Genomic DNA, 17,366 nt, shown 5'->3' on the forward strand with positions numbered 1-17,366 from the left:
TTTTGTAAAGAGTGGTAAATCAGTTCATTACAAAATGTACAGGAACATAAAAGCACTGTCAGTGTCACAGTGTTACTCAGAGAATGTCGTCAATAATAGTGCTGTGCCAAACAAAGAACAGGCTACAGCTAGAAAGGCAGGTCTGAATGTTGTTAAAATATACCACAAAGCATTGGCCTAATAGAGAAACACAAATTGAGGTGCCAACTTCTATCAAGCTTTAATGCAAGAGAAATTGTACTGCAGTTTCCTATTCACAAGAGGATGTTCTTGAACAGATAAGTTAAACCACAGCTGCTCTTTCACTGAATGTGAGCATATCATGCTCTGCTTTTGTGCTTCTCTTACTGCTAACCACAGATTAGTAAATTTCAAAACATAATGGCAGAATTGGGATATTCACACATACTGTAACTGCCAGTACTCCACCTGGAAATATTATGAAATAATTGACAGAGTAAATTCTGCTATCTTTGTATCATGCTAGACATTTTTTTAAAAATCCGAGCAACAGAAAACAGGTAAGCATTGGATGTTGTAGGTTTTTCGGGCTATATGGCCATGTTCTAGAAGAGGTAAGCATTGCTTTAACAAGATATAAATAATTAGATCCAATTGCAAACAGCAGCTCCAGAAGAACACTGCGATATTGCAATGTTTGTTTGTTTTCTTATAAATTTGCTAAAGAAAAGGTTAAATTTCATAGTTCTAGACTCCTATATTAACAGTATGCAGCAAAGTGAACTCAAAAGTTAGTTTATGACTCAGGTTAAAGAGTAGGGAGCACAGAAAGCCCTATCTTTACATACAGAAGTGCTTTGATTTGTGTGTTCCTGCATGGCAGGGGGTTGGATTGCATAGCCCTTAAGGTCTCTTCCAAGCATATGATTCTATGAATGATGTCTTTACCCACTTGGAGAACTAACTGAATAAGGTCACAAAATGATATCTAGCATACTTCAGCCACAAAGAGAGGTGAAGAATAAATCTGAAGTGCAAAAACTGCACTAAAGTAGCACTTATTTCTGGTCTTCTAAAATTACACTCAAGATAAAACAAAGATGATTCTGATATAAGTAAACTTATCTTACAGAAATGATTCCACTTTCTACTGAAATCATTTGCTAATATTTTAACTTGCTGAAGGTTACCAACAGAATCATGATCTAGCCCTCAGAAATTCTGTTTTGTTATATTTTCTATTTCGTGAGGAAATTTTTCTATACTCAGATGACTTAAAATAAGACTTTGAAATGCTAACTCTTGTAGTCAAATATGGCTAAAATTATGAGTTGGAGGACTTGGAATGTTATCAGTGCAATCATGGACCTAGCAGTTGTACTCTTAGCCTCAAAATCCAGTTGTAACAGTAAGAAAAACAGTAAAAAAAAAATTCCAAAGAGAAAAAAAGGACAAAAAAATCAAAACTTAAAAAACAAAAGCAACCTGAACATCTCTCAAAGAAACTATGATGACTATTCTTTTATTTGGCTATTTTTATTTATTAGATTTTAATCCCACTTTTCTCTTGTGCCTGACATGGACTTAGATTTTGAAAACGTGTTAAAAGAAACTCTCTTCTCTAATTTCTAATGTCTTTAAATATCCAGTATTTGTTATGAGGAAAGCGACCAGTCACTACTCAAAATGTTTCCTGATTCTGATACTCAAAACTAGTTCCCTCAAGTTGATAAATAAAGAAACCATTAGATGTGCAATATATTTAAATTATTTAATTATGAATCATTTAACAGTGTATCAGTGGCCAAAGGAACACACATAAAAAGCTGGTTGGAATAGCAGATTTAATGCAGTTTTCTATCTAAGTCCAGATATTCCTTTCTCCTAATAACTTTTTATGTTGAGAAGGAACATTTATGTCAACATTATTGAAGTTCATCTCCTCGCAGGCAGTTCAGCTAAATATTTCAAAGAATGAGACTTTTAAAAAGGTGTGGACTTGAGTTTCATGGACTTCGTTATTTTATAAACAACCTCAAAGAGACAGGATATCAACACTGGACAATTGCTTAGCAATTGAGAGGATAGGATCTGTGTCAGAAGGTTGTAGGTTCCCTTTCACAATAACAACTACTACTACTACTACTACTACTACTTTATTTTTCCATCCCGCCACCATCTTCCCAAGGGAACTTGGGGCAGCTTACATGGGGACAAACCCAAATCACAGGTAAAAACAACAGCATTAAAAACAATCAAATAAAAACACAACACAATCACAACAACATTAAAACAGTATCAAGGCTGAAAAACAGAATCGGGCTGGGTCTGGGCCCAGGTAATGCAGTGAATTCTTAAGTTGAGCTGAGGGAAAGTGCAAAATTCAAGTGTACCAAACTAGAAAGAATATCTTGGCAATGAAGTGGAGATTGGTGGGGTGGGCCAAGCTAAAGTGCAGGAGCATAGATAGAGTCAAGTCATTCTCTGGTGAACTGCTTAATCAAAGGCGCAATGGACCAATTAGGTTTTTAGGTTCTTATGGAAAGTGGACAAAGTGGGCACTGGTCTGATCTCCTTAGGGAGGTAGTTCCAGAGCCGGGGGGCCACCATCGAGAAGGCCCTCTCCCTCGTCCCCACTAACCGTGCTTGAGATGGCAGCGGAAGTGAGGGAAGGGACTCTCCTGATGATATTAGGAACCATACTGGTTCGTAAGGGGAGATGCAATCGCGAAGATAAGCAGGTCTCAAACTGTTTAGGGTTTTCTAGGTAATAAGCTGCACCTTGAATTGGGACTGGAAACTTATTTACGCATCCAAACTATAAATTTGAACTATATATTTCGACTATAAATATCCATAACTTAAGTTGGAAACATGTCTCATCCAACTGACAGCAACAGTGACAAAACTGAAAACAGAGATAGGAGTTGTAAGATACACCACAGGCCATCAAGTCCAATCCCCACCAATGCAGGAACCAATCACTAAAGCACTCTTGAGAGATGGCCATTTAACCTCTGTTTTAAAGCCTTTTTTAAGTAGTCCACTGTGTTCCAATGTGAAATAGTCCAATGTTCAACAGCTCTTGCCATTAGGATGTTTTCACTAATATTTCATCAGAATCTGTTTTCTGGTAATCATGAAGTGTGTTCTGAAATAGGACCTTTAACATACAATTTTCACAACATTATTTCCTGCATGACTCTGGATTGAATCAGTATGTGAAATTTTTGTATCTGTCCTTCTTTTTAGCTAAGCCATATTTTATCACCTGGTTGTACATCTATTACTACAATGGTTTTCAAGACAGTTCTCTCCCCTCCCCATATATTCCTGCCAATTCTTCAGTATTTTTTAAAAGTAGTATGAAGGCATTTTTCTGCAACTAAAAGATATAGAAGAATTAGATAAAATTAAACCCAGTATCTTAAAAACAAATGTTGTGGTTCACTAAGAACACCTACTCCCTTTACAAACTTAGCTGATTTATAATTTATACATTTATAGTCTTATTATTTGAGATCTGGAGCAAAGGCTGTCTTGGAAATGTGAATGATTTTAAAAGATTTCAATTAATTTGTCAGTTACTAACCTTTTTCATTGTGTGGATTTCTTTTTTCTAAAAAAGAGAAAGAGAAAATGAAGTGAAGATCAAAAAAAATCTTTAGTTCTACTTCATACATTCAGTTATTAAGAGACTAATTTAATATATACATGGTATTTTTTTTGAAAAAAAATACGATTTAAAATATACATGTGTTAGAGAGATTTTGGGAAGCCAAGCTCATGGATTTTTTAACCTTTCTCTTCACATTAAAGTTCAATTTAAAAGATCAACATTTCTCTTGTTGAAATGATCTGCTAAAATCCCAGGTTACTACATTAATGTATTCAAGCCTAAGAGGCAGAATGCCAGTTGTCATACCACCAAGGACTCTTTGAAACAGTAATCTGATAATGGAAGAAAACAACCGATATCCAGAAAGCCAAATCATATTTGTACTTCAGATTTTTGCTTAAATATCCACAATACCCTGACATTGCACCAAGTCCCACTTTCTTACGGTCAACTAAATATATGATTTATTTGGTACTTAGGCACTTAAAAATGACACGGTGGGACACTCAAGTTTTCAAACTGTATTAGTTTTTAATGTCAGAATCCATTAAGTAAAGGTGAAGTTTTCCCTGACTTTAAGTCTAGTCATGTCCAACTCCATTTCTAAGCCAAAGAGCCGGCATTGTCTGTAGGCACCTACAAGGCCATGTAGCCAGCATGACTGCATGGATATTCCATTATTAATAGAATATCTTAGAAATGGGAAATTTTGATGAAATTTTAATGCTAAAATTTATAGCAAGAACTTTGATTTTAGCATAAAATGTTTCTCCATGGTTTTTCCAATATTTGAGAGCTAAACCTGTTCATGCTGTGCTTCACTTTAATCCTATGTACAATTTTTTCCATGACAGGAGCGACTTGAGAAACATACAATCAAATAACTAATTTCAATTGCTGCTCTGCAAGGCAAGGCAGCAATTGTCCAGAGGCAAGGCAGATCACTGAAAGGGAAGTTTTCCTGGTTTGTGTTTGCTACAAAGAGCAATACCCAGAGTTAGTGTAGTACATGCTTCTATGAGCATCCAATCAATGGGCTTTAGTTCACAGGTTTATGGCAATTTGGTGTAGCTACTATCCTCTATTTGTATTTAGTTTTAAACACACATTTACACTTCTAATACAATGGGTATCCTGCGATCTTCTCTGGCTACTTACTCCAAACTCTACCCTTATCTTTAACTTGTTGTCATCATCTGGTATTTTAGTTCCTTCACAAAAATCTGAAGATATAGTCACAGGTTTAAAATTATGTAAAAGTGGCTTGGAATTCTTTAAATTGGATGAGCTTAATATTCTTTAATATTGCACAAGTGTGAAATTAACAATAGGTGTTCCACAAATACCAGCATATGCTATCTTGCTAATTTGGGGTAGAAGATGGGGCTCATAGCATGTGACCAGTGTGAATTCAGGAATGTAACTTAAAAGTTTCCTTTAAGTTACATTACTGAAAATAATGTAGACATAGCAAATTAATTTGTTCATTCATGTGTTGCTACTTCTATTGATTCTATTGATTTCTTCTTCTTTACGTATTTAAGAGACAATTTAACTTTTGTTTCTTTCATTATTATCAAAGCTGCTTTTTAAAGATATCCTACACTTTCCCTCATTTTAAACAAGCTAAAATTAGGAGGTGATACTGACATGAAGCTATTTTCCTAACATCATCTAAAGCTTAAAAAGTTGTATATTGATACTTGGAATGAAACTTACTAATACATTTTAATTAACAACCTCTACTCTGAATTTGGAATTATCTTATACAACCCAGAATACTCGGTCTTGGAAGACAGCATTCAAAACACCTCTATCACAGAGGTCTGAACAAATTTGCCCAAATCTGGTGAGAGGGGGAAATAAAACACGATAAAACCAGTTCATATCTTCTAGAATAAAAATGTATAGTTATAATGTGGGACATAGATTTATCTCCATCACTATTAACATAGTTCAATATTCTATGAGTAGAACATCATGCTTGGGGGCAAGAATATTTTTCCAGATACTACAGTAGTTAAAAACAGACCACTCAGCGTTATTGAACATAATCAAGCCCTGTCTCACTGAACTCAACATTCTGAACCAGTAATCTAAACTCTTAACGCAAGTCACTCTGATGGGAGTTGTCCAATTCAAGGGCATTCTGTAAATTCACCAAGTGAAGGCTTGATTGGTGCCTGTACACAAGAGGCCCTTGCTCTTACACGTACTGGAGATTATTTCAACAAACTCGAGTAAATAAATAAAACACCAGAGTAAGGAGAATCTGATTTCATGCCCACATACTGAGAGACAGATGCCCACACATAATCCCCAAGGAGGGTGTTGCCAAGTGATTTAGACGTGTGTTTTTTAAATGGCAGAAGGGGAAAAAAACCTCAAAACCAAACCTTTACACTGCACTTACCAGCAAAGCATTTGGAACAGAGATTCATAGTCTTGCTGGACCTGGGGCAAGGGGGAAAAAAAGGAGAGCTTAAAAATTATTGGTAGTTAAGAGTATGTAAATTTGGGAGTGGAGTAAGGGGAAACAGGAAAAGAATACAGAACACTCTAAATTCCCCTTTAAAAGATTAATAAATAGAAAAAGAAAACGAAAGAATGTCACACTTTCATATCTTAAGTCAATCCAGTGTTTGTACATTTGATGTTTGGTAATCTTTTTTTAAATAAACTACTTGACTGTTGCTTAAATTAGGCAGGGTAGCACTAGTGTCATAATAAATTATCTTGCTTTCAAATTATGTTCACCAGAAAGAATAAAAGCATTTATTCAGTATTACAGTTTAACCTGTAGACAACTTATATATTTCCCCAGCAGGACTTCATGTAGTCTCTGCTAGTAGAAAACCAACATTTAATATAATTTAGAGCCAGAATGGATTTGTAGGACAATAAAAACTGAGGCAAAATGAGGAACATTAATAAACTCCTCTTTGAAAACAGAAATCAAGAAATGCCTTAGCAGTTTGCATATGCATTCTGCTCAAATATTCAATTCAGTCCAAGATTCAACTCTGGTAACAGGTAAGGTAGCTTATCTACCTTCATAAAAACTGTAATTAACAGCTGTCACCTATGTTTCTTGCATAGGAGTTACCATTTAAAATGGATTGTAATACTGCAATTTCCCTAAATTATTAATGCCCAGGATAAGCAAAGAAAAGACGAAGTTTAAATCTTTTATCCTTATGACAATGTTGCTCTCAAAGTTTGTACAGAAGGGGTCAGTAACTATGCAGGAGAAAATTTTTTCCACCCTGCACCCTCCTAGTGCTCAAAGTGATGCAATGCTACTTCTAACATTTTTTACCAATGTATTGTCGAAGGCTTTCGTGGCCGGAATCACTGGGTTGTTGTAGGTTTTTTCGGGCTATATGGCCATGGTCTAGAGGCATTTTTTCCTGACGTTTCGCCTGCATCTATGGCAAGCATCCTCAGAGGTAGTGAGGTTTTTTTCTTCTTCTTTGTAGCCAGATTTTATTCATTTTCATGGTTTCCTCCTTTCTGTTGAAATTGTCCACAGATATCTACCTCTGAGGATGCTTGCCTCACTACCTCTGAGGATGCTTGCCTCACTACCTCTGAGGATGCTTGCCATAGATGCAGGAGAAACATCAGGAAAAAATGCCTCTAGACCATAGCCATATAGCCCAAAAAACCCCACAGCAACCAATTTTTTACCAAATTTACTTAATTTCCTATGTGCTTAGAGGAAATAGGGAGGATCTGTGGGATCAAGGAAAGCAAACCACTGTGGTATGGACACATCTAGGTGGTTTTTAGGTCACATAAAATAACTCAAAATTGTCCAAATTGTAATTATTTTAGTCTACGATTTTTAAGAGGCGTACTTAGGGGCACCAAAGTCCACATGTAGTCCATTGGTCAAAGTTTGCCTACCCCAGTGCAGATACTATATTTCATTTCTACATTGATTTTTTTCAAATGTAGATGAGGGGTACAAAAAAAGAATACTGAACCATAAACACTGACAAAAGCAAATAATTATTTATACAATTTATTAACCTACAAATGTTTAATAATACAAGTAATGATACCAAGAAATTCACACCTGTTAATTACCAAGATGATGACTTAAACAAGAACTATTACCCATCACAACAATTAAATTAGTCTGCAATGGAATATTTTTAGCTTTGTATCATCTTATCAAACTATTATATTCATTATGTTCCACTACCAGACTTCAACTATGAATACCACTGTAAACATAAAGAAAACTTTAAATCAGTGGTTCCCAACCTTTTTTTGACCAGGAACCACTTAACCAGGGATCACTTTGATCAGGGACCACTCTCCAACATTAGCACCAAAAGGGTTACAAATCAGTTTTTGTTCAACTTTAGATTTGGTTTGGTTATTTGGGGTGCTGATTCAGAAAACCGCATTGGATAGACCACATCAGCAATAGTTTCTGATACAGAACATATGCCATCCAGTAGTTGCCATCTGCTTGCCCACAGAAAACCATATTTAATAATCTAGAGCTGATGTGGTCTATCCAAGAGGGAGGGGCTGGTCAGCAACAGGGAAGGAGTGGCAGGCGGCGAAAAAGAAGTGGAAATAAAATAAAATAAAAATAGAGGAAGGAGATTAATGGACCAGATTTTTATCCTCGTGGCCCACTGGTGGTCTGCAGCCCACAGGTTAAGAACCACTGCTTTAATTCATCTTCCAAATGTATAACTCTGGAGAGTACCAAGGATCACATGGCTCATATTTACAAGAAAAAAACTCCAATAAAGTCTAACTGGATAAATCATTAACTCAGTGTTTTCACAGTTCTCAGATGACAAAAGAATGCTATAAGCACGGGCAGTTAAGATTTAATGTTGTAAGTCTATAATAATTGTTGCTGTTATGTGTCTTCAAGTCATTTCTGACATATTACAACATTAAAGTGAAGCTATCATGTGGTGTTCCGGACAACGTTTGTCTTTGGCTTCCTCTGAGTTGAGAGGTTATAATTTTCTCGTTGTCATGCATGGAATATGTGGCTGAGCAGAGATTTGAACACTGACTTCCAGAGCTGTGGTCTAATTCTCAAATCACTAACTAATAATTGCAATTAACAGTTACACTAAAGGTAGAGTGAGCTGCATATATGCAAAACAGATTTAAAATACACTAATTTCTTCATCATTCATTAAAACTTTCTCATTGATGAATAAAATTCCATAATCAGTATGGTTTTATATGAATTATTGTTGTTGTAGTTCTGAAAGACTCTTGGGGTGCATAGATTCATAACAAAAACATTCTTGAATAATCAGTAAAAAAAAAACAACTAGCAAAACAATTTAGCTTTACTTTCCTAGTATCTTCAGATATGTCCTTGAAAGGGACAAACTATTACACATTCTGTTATGAAGCAGACTACCATGTTTTATATTAAATGATTAATGAGCTGACGGTCTGACTTATACTAACAGAACTGTACTAACAATTTAAGATTAAAACAATTAAATAAACAATATGTGATGAAAAACACATAGTACCTCATATAAAGACAGACAAAGAGAATACCATATATGTCCATTTAAGAATGAATCCAAGAAGAGAAGCAGAGCAACAGCCCTCCCCAGGAATTTAATCCCTATTTGAATGATGATTAAACCAAAGAGTAGCTATATAGTAAAACACTAGCAGCTTATTGACTATAGTAACTGCCGGTCTCTAAAATATTTTTATTGTACAAACAGCTATCCACTTTTGTGGAGGTTAGAGAAAGAAACCTGTCATAAAAATGAAAAAACACACTTGCACAATGCACATGTACTTGTGAGGTGGCTGGGAAGAAGAGAGGGGATGGGATGGGAGAAGGAGTGGGAAGAGGAACAGGGACACAGGTCTCATTTCCTTCTCCTTCACACGAATGAAAACTCTTCACCCATCTCATCCCCTTCTTCATCTTCTGCGTGCATATGTGAGTAGCCAAGCCCAGACATTATACAAATTTTATTTCCTCCCAGTGACATCAGTGTCATTGAAATGGAAGTGGTAGCAAATACAGTAACCGGGAAACAATCATAGCTGTGAATGCTTATTTTGAAATGTGGAGGGCTAAATGTATAGTTTAGTGCAGCATCAGAGAGTCTAATATAACAGAAACTATTGGTAAATTAATACCTGCAAACTGTTTGCTGTGAATGAAAGACTTATTTTCTTAAAGTGAAATGAAACACATATTCTTTCATGTTCATTTAATTCCATCTGTACTTAAATGTATACCTCAATTTAATAGTTAAAGGATACTTGAGGAAAGCAATAAAAAGAAAATAAAGAAAGAAAATCAAACAAACTAAATATGCAAAACAGTATTGCCTCTGTTTTCCCCTATCGCAATTTAGTAATGAAGAGAACAAAGTTTTAAAATATTGTTTTAGCTGCCACTTCTTAGAAATGCTTTCCATTTTTAATTGTGCATATCTCATTTGTAGTACATTATACACAATAGCTGTACTGATTCAAACCTATCCAGTGCAGTGTCCATTTCACCATTGGGTAGATGACTATGGGAAGTCCACAAACAAGTTGAACTGGATGTCCTCTGGGGTATCTGTTGTTGTTGTTGTTATTATTATTATTATTATTATTATTATTGTTGTTGTTGTTACTACAAAGGCTGGGTGGCCACCTGTTGGGGGTGCTTTGATTGTGCTTTTCCTGCATAGCAGAAAGGGATTGGACTGGATGGCCCATGGGGTCTTCCACTGAAATATTGCTAAGTTAATGTTGGTTAAAATGTTGTATTGTTCTCTATTCTTTCTATCCTTTTTTTAAACTACAAACGAGATATGGATAGGAATTTGTTCATGTTTTTTTCCTAATTAGTTCACACAAACACTCTCCAGCTATCTGTCAATGGCCTGTTCCTTCTGTCAAATTTTAAAATACAATGCATCAAAATGTTTGCCCATGCCTGATACACACACACACACACATTATATATAATATTATAAATATTTTTGGAGCTGCACGAGAAACTTTTGTTTCGACTTTTCTTTCCATGGCTGAAAAAGTTTGAGAACCCCTGATCTATAATATCAAGTCATTACATTTTCTGCATATTGCATAAATGTATAATTCAAACATTAGCTGCTGAAGACTGTTCCATCTTCTGCAACATGCAAATCAGTAAGCCAAAATGAAAGATTACAAATGTTTGTTTCAAACTATGCAAATTTATAAATAATTAAGGAAACTACAATTCACACATACCTATCCTCACTTGATTTAGACAGAGAATGGGGCTCTGGATGATCACATGCTGGCCTATGTATAGATTTCCTACAATGTGGTTTATATGCTATATTTGGATGTAAATTGTAAATAATTGTAGTTATTACTTGCAAACGTATGAAGACGTACCAAACAGGATATATTTTCCTTTAAAAAAAGCATTCAAAATCATGCTACAAATTCAATTTTTTGCTAACACAACTAACTGTGCATTACAAAGATTTATTAAGTTTAGTCTTCCCTCAGCACTAAATTTAAAAAATTAAACATTCTCATAGGTCTGTTCCCAGTTAGGTACGGTATATTAATTTTATGAAACAATGTATTTTTAGACATACAAATATGTGTGAAAAAGAGAATAGTGGCATTCTACATTCTAAGTATTTCAGTAGACTGACTGACATTTAACAAAGTGAAAGGACACACTACAAAATAATACAGTGTGAGTATGAATAACAATGATAAATGCTAATAAAATAAGGAAGAGTCTAACACAGTGGTTCCCATTCTGTGGTCCGTGGACCACCAGCAGCCTGCAAGAACTAAAATATGGTCTGCAGCCTCACTGTTACTACACCATTGCAATGAGAGCAACTGTTCTTGTGAAATCCTCTTAAAGTGCCAAGTCTTATTAAGTATGGTTTTCTGTGGGAGAGCAGATGGCAACTACTGGATGACATATGTTCCGTACCAGAAACTGGAGCTGATGTGATCTATCCAATGCAATTTTCTGAATCAGCACCCCAAACGGCCACAACAAATCTAAAGTTGACTAAAAACTGATTCGTAACCTTTTTGGTTCTAGTGTTAGAGAGTGGTCCATGGTCCAAGTGGTCCCTGGTCAAAAAAAGGCTGGGAACCACTGGTCTAACAAGGGTAATTAAATTGTTAATTTAAAGAGATCCACAATTATTTCCAAGGATAGGGATTTTTAGAGCATGTGAAAATGAAAGCATGAATATTGAATCTGTGGATAAGGAGGTACACTAAAAACACAAACATGTGACAGAATTATCTCTCGAATGTCACTTTTGTAAGGTGGACAGAGGGGAAAAATACTTAGATCTCATTAAATATCCCCTCAGCCACACCTCATAATAATATTATTCTATATAGCTACACTAGCAGTCATTTATCCTTTCTGCTCTCCAAAAGGAGTATTTCATGTAATGTTTTCAAGTAGGAGGAATGTTTTAGTGAGTATACAGTTCCAATTTCTGGAACAGCACAAACATTCCTCAACTTTGTATTGTCGAAGGCATTCCTCAACTTTTTCTTTTAAAAAAACTGTTCAGAAAACCAGATGCTGAGGAAGTAGACTTCCTCAGTCTACCAAACTTATGCAACCACGTTTGTTCCCTTAGTTTCTAAGGCATCACAAGATACCTTTGCATACTGATATTCTAACATGGCTTTGTCTTTGACTTCTAAATAAGGATATAAACTCATGTGGCAAAGTTACCATGCTCAAATGTGACTACTTTAAAAAGATAGGGTTAGTGCAAAAGTTATTTTAAAACTTCTTATTTTGCTTGAAGTGAAGAATTTTGACAATTGGGACATGAACATTTTATGGCAACAACAAAAGAAAGCAATTGTATTTGGCCAAGTGATACAGAAAACAAAAGCACCCATGTTCCCCACCTTTTAACACTCTTCCCTTTCAAGTAAAACATTTTCTTAAAATTCACTAATATAAAATGGTAAAGTGTCAGACCATGGTGAAGACAAATGTGTGCAATTATGGGCCAAAGGTTGTTTTCAATTTCTGACAGGTTGGTTGAGAACAGAGTATGCAAACATTAAACAGCAGAATATATTCATGTCATTCAATATTCCTTATCAGTAAACTCTAGCATCAGCTTCCATGAAACAGATTTAGATGTGTCCATGTGGATAAAAAAGCCTGCGAGCTAATAAGCAATCTTGGAAATCAAATTCCCTATTCACACTCACCAAATAAAAATGCAAATCTATCTAAGCCAGTTTCTTGGTTAAGATACTGGTTATGTACCAATGTAACAAACACTGCCCTTCAAGTTATTTTAGTTCACTATGTGTGCCAACCAAGGAAAAGCAACAGCCATGGGTATGTGGGTGTGATTCACCATCACCATGGGATATGAATTACAGACAATCCCCGAGTTACAAGCATCCGACTTACAAATGACTCATAGTTAAGAATGGGAGTGAGATAACAGGAAGTGAGAGAAATCTCTCCCTCAGAAGGGAATTTCACCCCTGAAAGAGTTATCATGGGGAAGAGCTGTCTCCAATGAAGCTTTAGCACCAATTCTGGTTTCCACAAGCCAAATGTTTGAAAATCCCAATTGTCACAGGAACAGAAAGTGAGGTGAAATTTCCTGCACAGGGGCACAGACAGCACAAATAGCAAAACAAAGACAAGAAGGGTCTTCACTCTTCCCTATCCTATCCAAAGTTCAATTTATATACAATTCTTAAAGATCACCTACTTATGATTTGTCGTATTTAGAATTATACATTGATTACCATTCAAATTGCCTGGACACAGCCTGATTTTGCCATCTTCATGTATTATACTTTTCTCTCATTGTAACCTTCATTTATCTATGTGGCAAGGACTCTTTAATATATGCATCCAAGGATAGTAATTTTGCCAGATGGTTTGCATTTCAATCATATCTGTCATGATGGCTACTAGGATACAAAGAGTATATTCAAATGGCAAAAAGCCTTATCTTTGGATTAGAAGATGTGGGCAAAGACAACACATTTGCCCTCAATGAAGGATATGTTGCTACATCTGTTTTGAGGCTTTTCATTAAGTTACTAGTGTGTGATATGTCCAAACTATGTTGAGACACATGTGAAAGGAATGGAATGCAAAAAAGAAAAGAAAACAAAAACACAATATTACAAAATATTTCCAAAGAGTATATATAATGATTTAATAAAATAGTGTCCCATATATAAAATGACAAAAGTAAGTTTTGCTTTCAGGAAAAAATATTTTTAATATTTTCAAGCCAGGGTTGTTTGAATTTATGGACTCAGAATATATGGGTAGAGAGGGAAGAGTGTATATTCAGAAATGTTATACTATAGTACAAAGTAACTAAGCCTCCTTTAATAGATATCTGTCATCACAGATTTTACCACAACAACTTAAATTTTTTTTTAATTAAAAATGTTCTAAACGGGGATTTAATATCTATTGAAAGAGTAGTCTCTGGAGAAGAATGTCAACCAAGGTTTTCTGTTGACAGAAATAGAAGCAGGAACCATGCATTTCAAGGCTTACAGCTCATCCCAGAACATTTAGTGAAATATTGTGCCCTGAGTGTTTTTCTTCTTTTTCCCTTCTTGTTTCCCTTTCCAAGAAGAGGACTTTCATGCTTTCCCTTTGTCCAATGTTTTATTATCTGATCAACCTCAACAACTACAAAATATTGAACTTCATAGTTTCATCTTTCACTCTACAAAGCTGATATAAAACATAAAAAATAAAATAAATAACTGTAAGAAGAAGGCGCAGAAGGTCCAGTCTCTCTGCAAAAACAAAACTAGGAGCTGTTTGTGGTAAAGATCATGAATTGTTAATTTCTAAGATTAAAATGAAATGAAAGAAGAACATTACACCAATAATTGTGTTAATCTGAAGAATGCCCGTGTGGAATTTAAAGACCATATAAAATAATACATTTGTACTTTTAAGTCTAATTGACCAAGAACCAGAAGAACCCTGGACCAAAGCAAGGGACAACAAGGGAAGAATGAAGAAAGACACTATCAGCAGTCAAAAAGTAAAACAAGCTTCACTGGATGAATAAGCTTTCTTGAGACCAAGGCGGCAACAGCTAGCACAGGAGGGAAGTAAGAAGCCCACTTACTGGGACTTTTGTAATGGAAGACTATGAAGAGGCAGAATAGTTTCCAATTGGTAAGGAGGTCAGACCAAACTGTATTTTATCACCCCATCTGCTTAACTTGTAGACTGAACATAACATACATAAAGATAGATTAGACTCAGAGGAAGGAAACGTGAAAATCAGAGTATGCAACATCAACAATTTAAAATATGTAGATGTTATACAACTAGCAAAAAATAGCAAAGAAAAAATTAAGAAGTGCAAAAATAGGTTTATAGTTGAACATAAAAGAAAACAAAAATAATGATGATAGATGATTTGCACAATGATGGATACATTTAAATACATAAAGCTTCCCCTACCTTAGCTCAGCAATAAAGCAAAATAGAGACTGTAGTTAGATCTTGGATGAAATTCAGAAAAAGGAGGAAGAATTTAAAAAGTGCCCAAATAATGAAAATGTAACTACGCAGATTAAAATGCCACAAGAACAGTTATAGATATTTTACATTAGTGAGATGAGGAAAAATATTTTGCATACATGAGTAAAATTTTGAGCACACTAATAGATCAGGCAAGTGGATAGCACATACATTAAGAAAATAGTGTGAGGGAACGACCTCCAAGATTCAAGAGGAAGGTGCATTTGTAACAGATCATAAAAATAATAATTTGGACATATCATGAGAAGACATGACTCATTCAAAAAGAGCAATTCTTGGTAAGTTAGAAGCCAGTAGGAAATGAGGAGGGTGACATTTTAGGTGGAAAGACTCAGGGCAGTTGAGGCCCTGAATTTGCAAGACATGAGCAGAGCTGTTGATAACAAGGTGACATTGAAGTGTCTAATTCATCAAGTCTCCAAACGTTGAGGTTGAGGAAGACAATTAGTGATAAAAAAAACACCCTAGTTTTTCCTTCCAAAGAAGAGTTTGCTCAATGCAGATTACAAAATATATGAACAATATCCATCAATTAAACGTAATTAGAAATCAAATGCATCACAAAAACAAATCAACCAAAAGCTAAAAATAATACTAAATTAAAAAAAAACAGATTAAAATAATTGCTTAAACAGAATGGCCATCAATTCCTAATGAAACATCGGCTATTTCAGACAGAAATTTCACCTATAGAGAAAGCCATTTAATACATTGAAAACAACCATATGCAATGGATGAAGGGATGAAAACATTACACAGGACACAGTCCATCAAGTAATCTAGTTTCAACCCTTTCAGACTTTTAAAAAGGACTAAGCACCTTGGATTGCACTCAGAAGCAAGCTGGTAGCCAGTGTAGATGACATGATTCCAGCACTATGCTAAAGACAATAAACAGTACATACCTTGGATTCAACATAGAGAGAACGATAAAAAATGATTTAATTATTTTGTAATCCAGTTCTTCTATATAAATGTACCCATCTCTTTGTTTATCTTTAAGACTGAATTTCAAGTCAAAATTCATAATAATCAAGCCTTTCCGTTTCATTCCACTCTGATATAAGAAGGAATCATTGTAATATAATTCTTAGTCATCATTTATTATTGTCACAAAATCCCTCTACTGTGACACTGCTTTAAGCTAAGTCCTGTAGCTCACTGTTGTCTATTAACTGACAGCAAATTTCACAATTTCAAGACAGGACTTTTCCTCACTATAATTGGGGTTAAACTTCAGACACTATGCATACAAAGCCATAGTCCCATTCCTATTTAAGACAGGTCTGGGGGGGAATCTACATTACAGCCAGAATTCACATGTGGTCTAGCTCTGTGCAAACTCTGAATAAACCTTACATAATAGGTGAAAGTGCCTTGGACCCCAAGAAGATCCAACTACTCCATACTTGAGGAAATAAAGCCTGACTGCTCATTGAAGGGAAGGATATTAGAGGCAAAGATTAAGTACTTTGGCCACATCATGAGAAGACAGGAAAGCTTAGAAAAGACAATGATGCTGGGGGAAATGGAAGAAAAAAGGAAGAGGGGCCAACCAAGGGCAAGATGGATGGATGGTATCCTTAAAGTGACTGGCTTGATTTTGAAGGAGCTGGGGATGGTGACAGCTGACAGGGAGTCCATGAGATCATGAAGAGTCAGAAACGAGTGAACGAATAAATAACACAAGAACAAAATAACAAGGAAAGACTAGAGTTGATGGACAAATATGCTTATACACCATTATTTATCTTGTAACAAAAATGCAGAACCTTCCAAAGACATAGAGCATTTCTAAGCATACAAAATCTCTTAATACTACTAATAAGAAAGTATATATAAAAAGATTAAAATGTATGAGCAATTCTTTCTAAAATATTGATGTTAAAATAGTTTCTATAATACTTCCTAATAGACGAAAGGGTGTGATGAAACATGAATTCATTCAAATCACATAGGCTTTATCCATTATGAGTAGCGAGAAGACAGTTTAAGGGCAGTACAGAATATATAGCAAGATTCTATATTGTATATAGGATCTTGCTGTTACGTGTTTTACTCAGTGGTGAAAAAGCAATCAACAAAATTAACTGGCTATTTGTGTTATCATCCTGTCCTCTCCCCAAATATTGAATATCTTTGGTTTGTGTTTGGAGTTTCTGAAACAGATTATGATAATTAATCTTTCTAAGATTCCTTTAAAATTTACCTCATTTTAGA

The 17,366-nt window shown here is 35.2% G+C and overlaps 1 protein-coding gene across 1 annotated transcript in view; it reads right to left on the minus strand.

The window, feature by feature from the left end:
* ZFAND3 (zinc finger AN1-type containing 3) overlaps positions 1-17,366 on the minus strand; it is a 122,305-nt gene that overhangs the window by 84,959 nt on the left and 19,980 nt on the right. The window contains exons 2-3 of the mRNA XM_060754080.2: positions 5,994-6,034; positions 3,554-3,580 (exon numbers count right to left, since the gene is read on the minus strand). Of these exons, the coding sequence (XP_060610063.2) occupies positions 3,554-3,580; positions 5,994-6,034 (68 nt within the window). The remainder of the gene's footprint in view (positions 1-3,553; positions 3,581-5,993; positions 6,035-17,366) is intronic.

This window comes from Anolis sagrei, chromosome 1 (genome assembly GCF_037176765.1).
Source record: "Anolis sagrei isolate rAnoSag1 chromosome 1, rAnoSag1.mat, whole genome shotgun sequence".
In the NCBI taxonomy this organism is placed as follows: domain Eukaryota; kingdom Metazoa; phylum Chordata; class Lepidosauria; order Squamata; family Dactyloidae; genus Anolis; species Anolis sagrei.